General features: G+C 44.0%; 1 protein-coding gene across 3 annotated transcripts in view; it reads left to right on the top strand.

Moving 5' to 3' along the window:
* Positions 1-786: 786 nt before the first annotated feature.
* Positions 787-6,000, top strand: part of LOC148903865 (TOX high mobility group box family member 2-like) — a 92,020-nt gene continuing 86,806 nt past the window's right edge. For all 3 annotated transcript variants that reach the window (XM_089010091.1, XM_089010082.1, XM_089010074.1), the window contains exon 1: positions 787-1,347. In XM_089010091.1, the coding sequence (XP_088866217.1) occupies positions 1,243-1,347 (105 nt within the window). In that variant the 5' untranslated portion in view covers positions 787-1,242. The remainder of the gene's footprint in view (positions 1,348-6,000) is intronic.

Raw genomic sequence — 6,000 nt, 5'->3', positions numbered from 1 at the left:
GTCAGAAGCCGCTCTCCCACCATTGGCTTCTCTCAACCCACAATTGCTACTGTGTTGCCGATAGAAGATTAAAGCTCCTGGTACGTCATGGCACTGGTTGCAAAGATCGCTCATTATTTGTAGCTATATACACCGTCACATCGTGCATTGGTGTGCGGTTGTATTTGCGGTATCTCGATGCTTCCTGCGTTTAACTTATGATAGGGATACGTGCAACTCGAGGAGTGCTGGAATTTTCATTGAAATGCGCAGCCGCAATGGCACAAACACGTAATGTACCTTATGCTTAATTGAATAGAATACAATTTCAATAACTCAAATGTCATCTGTGATTTGTGTGTGGGAGTGTGTGTGTTTCAAACTGGATTGTGTTCATTGCAAAAAGAGGTAAAATGAAACCAAATAGTGCGTCACAGGAAAAAAAAGTGCTTGCAAGGTGCAGCAGGTGAATTATCCATTTTTAAAAGCCATGCAAATAATGCACTGTACACACACGTACACGAAACATGCACGTGAACTCAGCCTACACTCTGCCTTGGCACAATAACCCGTAAAGGAGAATGGGGTGGAGGGTCTTGATGGAGAGCCAGCAGTATAGAAGAGGCACACCGAATACACACAAACGCGCGCTCGAGCTATACACTACATTTGTTCCTAATCGGGAGTGCGCAGTTGCAGAAAAAGGAGCACACGGTTGCCAAGGCAGCCAACCAATCTCCCCTCCCCATCCCCCTACTCTTTTTTTCATTCTCTCTTTTCCTCTTTCCCGTGTATTATCGGCAGAGGTCGCATGGCAGAGGAAGTCGGACCACTTCTGCGCACTGGAACCAGTGTGAGAATATGTGCACGTCCATAACAAAGCCGGTGTGAGAACGCACAGGGGATCCTGAAGTTTGACGGTGGAGTTAAAAAAAGAAAGAAAAAAGATAAGAGAGATAAAGTGTAAACTTGGGAGGTTTGTTTGTGGAATACCCGGATATACAGTAGTTGGGGCAGCACGTGTGCATCTATGACATTTGTGCATGGAGTGAGGGACTATTTGTCACGCTGAGGACCACTGCGCACCAGCACGCCGCTAAACAAGGGGAAAAAGTGCACCGAGAACAACTTAGACCCCCCCCCCTCTTTTTTTGGTCTCTTTCTCTTGTGTGTGCGTGCGTGCGTGTGCTTTATCGCCGAGACAACAGCGAGTTCGAGTCCGAGCTGGAAGTGATTTGATGCGTTCAGGCTCGCTCGCGTGAGATGGACGTGAGATTTTATCCTGCTCCACCGGCCAATGTGGGTTCTTGCTCCCTACCTGCTGATCCAAGTTGTTTGAGCTCGCTGGACTATTATCACCCCAACAAGGTAAAAAAAATACTTACAATCAACTAATAACACGTCTGTCGTTTGCATGTGAATGTTTGTACACGCGCCAGGGTCTTACTACCTGTCATTGTTTTCTTTTTTTCTTTGTTTTTTGCAACGTACGCGCGTTTTACTTACTTTGTCTTCCTTCATAGTATGCTTTAGCCTCCAAACGCCACGGATACTATATTTTATTTGTTCCTGAGGTCAGATTTTCAAGTTTCATACAACTTTTACTTTTGCACGATCGCCTTGCGGTGACATTTCCACGGCGATGATACGGTCAAATGTGCAATTTAGTCGTCCCGCCCCGATGTGAAGGAGCGGGCGGCATCCAGAATCCATCGTCAGTTCCTGCTATTCTTTATAGCTTCAATGAATGTGTGCGACCAATAATGTACTCTTACTTGCTTTGTATCGTGATACGTACTGCATACTGTCAATGGCACGAAACGCACACTTGGCATTTCACTGTCTTCATTTATAAAAGCCACCGAGAAAAAGGGGCTTGCTGTCATGTTGGAATACGACCGGAGGACCATGCGCCGTGTGCGCATGTACCACAAGTTTAGCATCATGGAACAAAAATAAACCAAGGACTTTAGAATAAAGTCTGCTCACTTTTCGGTTACACAAAAAAAACCTATCCCTGCTTTTCGAAAGATGCTCGAGCTCAGTTTCGTCGGTAGTCACGTGACACAAAAAACGTAACCAACAATTCTTCACTCGATACACGACGTCAACCAACATGCGTATGACACAGGGACGACATTAAAACGTTTCACATTTTTTGTTTGTTTAGAAAATGATACATTATTCTGTTTGGAACTCTGTGGAAGAAGGGTGAACCGAAAAAAAAAACATTTCAGTCATTGGTTAAAAAAGACTCAGGTGTTGGTGAAAATTGGTTGATAGTCCATCACACTTTTCCACCTGTCACTCAACAATTACTTTTCAGCTCAGTCAGCACCTTAGCAGGTTTCTCTTTTCTGTGAGTGAAAGGAATTAGAAACGTCACGAAAATATGCTCAGTGTGTAATAATCCTGGAACCGTAGCCTCCGGATGTGTTGACACGATGCGGATAGAAAGAGTCGAGGAAGGCCTCAGGGGCAGGTGTCATGACACATGTAAACTACGATAGCAATCAATGCCTTGTTTGTTTTCTTAACACCATTGTGTTAAGAAGACAAACAAGGTTCACGGTTGTCGCTCATTAAACGATGACTGTTATTCGTTACATCCCAAAAGACGTAGATCAAAATATCATGGTTGACATCTTGATTCTACGCTTTCTCGTCCGCCGCAGACTCGGGAAAAAAAGGAAACCTCGTAACTCTCCGCTGTGAATATGTCCACAAGTTCATGCTCTTTTTCTGATTAATTTGAGATACTCTTGACAGGGTGGTCGAGTCATTTTGTACGAAAGGCATAATGTAAGACAAGCGTTGCTCATTTCACTGTTGAGACGAATATGCACAAGCACATGGGGAGAAAACTGAATTGATATAACCTGAACGTAGGCTTACATTTGAGCTTTACGGTGTGTTTATTTGCAAACCACCGGTGCGCTCGGCGGATGCCACGTGGATGCGACCGCAAGCCCACTTTGAGTAATTAGCAAGTTTATGTGACAGCGAACACGTGTTCTGCCGCCATGGTTTCAGATGCTGTCCCACTGTTCGTTTTGGCGCCGCAGCTGCTTCCATTCATAATCATTTATGGGCACGCTGAGAGATTGCCGCTGCCACTTTTTAGTTCCCGCCCGCCTACCTCATTCGGTGGAAGCGGATCTGTTACAGTGTTGATCAGTCAGAAAGTGATACAAAGAGCCTTGAGTTCAAAAGGTGCACATTTTGTCGCCTCATGCTTGTTTAAATCCCGAGTTTGTTTATAGCTTCAATATGGTTGATAACAACGGGTCATCCAAAGCCGAGCCATCCGAGTTTGGGGAACCCACTAAATTGTCCACCATCCACCTTTTGAGCAGAAGTTAATTGTTGTCACTCAGATTCTTGCAACCGATTCTCATGCTGGGTACTAGTGACACCGCAACGTATATCTGGAATTGCACAAAAATGAAACTGCTTCTTATGCCCCACCCCTCGTCAGAAAAAAAACTGTAAATTATTGAACTATTTTTTTTTCATGAAAGCATAACCAACTCAGTAAGAAAAATGACAGCATTGTATTTACGATGCTTTGCGGTTGGGTGCAATGAAAAAAAAAAAGCTGCAGAAAATGAACTGTGGGGGATACTTGAAGTGCAGGATGAGATGATTCAGAAAGATCCATAAATAACCCTGAAGATTTCTACTTCACTACTTTTCAGTGCCCACTTCATTTTCACTATGCGTTCATGTCTTTTATCTCTGTGGCACTCTCGCAAACGCCTGGGAGAATTTATACGGAATAATAGCTCCACAGCAGCTTTGAGCAGGGATAATATGAAACTGTGTCATTTGTTAAGGCTGTCTGCTGCCTCACGGGTGCACACTTGCATGTATTACTTATGTGATGCACAAAAAGGCAGTGATAGAAGGACTGAGATGTTTTTTTAGGGTGGTGGGGGGGGGGGGGGGGAATTGTTAATGCACAGAGGCTACTGGTTTGCTAGGCTCCCGTCGTTTGCTTTGGGAGAAGTGAACACCTTGCCTACTCCTTTATTTGAATACCTAAATCAAACAATGCTCCAGTGAGACCATTGCTTACAGTGCAAGAGCACAGAGTGCATGGAGAGAGAGCGGGGCCCGGTGTTTATACACTCAGGCCCCACCCAGCTCATATATCCTCCCAACAACTGATATCTGCCTTGATAGGACATGAAGAGCTGAAGCTTTGTTGCCTGGTGGTCCTCGCCGCTTCTGATAAGCTGGGGAATGATGCGCTCCATTTGAATGCCTTATCGCACTCTTGGATGTTTTTTTATTATTATTTTTTATTACAGTTCCACCTCATATGAAATCGTGCGCGTGCTCCCGTGCGTGTCTTTGTCTGTGTGGCGCAAAGGTTGCTTTCACTTTACATATTCAGACCGTTTCCATCCAGGCTCATCGTGCATCAAGTCAATAGATGGGATCATTCTGTTCGGGGTGTAAATGTCGCCCTTTTACGCCTATGCTGGATAAACCTTATGACCCCGGAGAACACAGGTGTCAAAGTCAAGGCCCGTGGGCCAAATCTGTCCCGCCACATCGTTTTATTCGGCCCGCGAAAGCAAATCAAGCATGTCAAGTGTCATGGTGCTTGCTAAACTCCAAAGTAAAATTCAAAATTGTCCCATGCAAACCACAATAACAGTCATTCTTTTTGACTTCAAATTTCAAAACTAGTTATTCATTCATTTGTTGTGCGCACTTATATACAAGATGTGGAAGAGGTTAAACATTCTTAACAATACCCAAGAGGAAACTGTAACTACAATGTGGCACGCGGCAAAAAAATGAGTTTGACACCATTGCTCGAGAACGAGAACGTTGATCAGTACAGATTTCCACCAAGGACAAATGGCAACTGTTTTCACACCGCCGTCATCCATTCAACTGATAACGCACCACCGACTGGTTCATAAGTTCTTGCGACTTGACACCAGGTTGTACCTGTTCCATTTTTTGTCTATTATGACTTGCATTCTGGTTAAGACTATCTGCAAAATTGTATAGATTCCTCATTGGACAAAATACCGTTGGAGTTTGGTTTTGTGCATCATTTTTGTGCAACAAAACAAATGGACCCTCTGCTGAGGTCACGACTTTGCCAACTTCAACTATAAACATCGACACATACAGCCCAATATAATCCCTCAAATATGTCATTTGTATTCCAACAGCATTAACTTTGACATTTGATTGTTTCTCAGTATATTATTTATGTATTTATTTAGTTATTTATCTGTCTGGTTGGTTGATTATTTGTCTGCTTATTTATTTGTTTATTTATGTGTTTGTTGGTTAGATTGTGTTTTCATCAGCACATTGCATCTTCAAAAATTCAGCAACAAAGTACATCGGAAAGTGGTTAGGACATTTGGTTTGGATCCGTACCTGCAGCATTTTTATGGGTACATCCTTGGCCTGTACCCCACCCCGTCCAGACTTTGGGTGGGAATTGATTGAACCTGTTTTGATGTGATCCTGCTCACAATCAGGCCGACCCGCCCACAGTTAAGACATCACCTCCGTGGCAGGGGTAACAACCTAACCGTCCGTCCGTCATTCAGTCAGGCTGCTGCATATTCATGTTGCGTGTATGCTGCCGTCGCTTTTCGCTAATGGCACATTCTGTTGCATGTGACAGTGATGCGGGGAGTGAGAATCAAAGGATGAGTGAGACTCAAATGGGTTGAAGTAATCAGCAGCCCCGGTATGTGGACACTGCCGATGTGTGTGTGTGTATGTGTGTATGTGTGTGTGTGTGTGTGTGTGTGTCATGCTAAGTCAGGGCCATTCATGCGTTTTGCTGACTCTGGAATCACAATCACAATTGCTTTCATAGCGTGTGCAGAGGAAAGGCTCTGCATACCACTGTGGAAATGCCGGTGACACACAGTGAGTCGACGCCAAATTAACTTGGCGTCATAGTCGTAGACCTTATTTTATTTTTTTAATCAGGCACGCTGACCAAGCGCAATATTGATTACCGTATTTTATGGTGTA

The sequence above is a fragment of the Hippocampus bargibanti genome, linkage group LG01 (assembly GCF_051943395.1).
Source record: "Hippocampus bargibanti isolate YZ-2025 linkage group LG01, ASM5194339v1, whole genome shotgun sequence".
NCBI classification, from domain to species: Eukaryota; Metazoa; Chordata; class Actinopteri; order Syngnathiformes; family Syngnathidae; genus Hippocampus; species Hippocampus bargibanti.
Note: the sequence above shows the minus strand (reverse complement) of the source record. Positions and strands in the feature narration are given on the sequence as shown.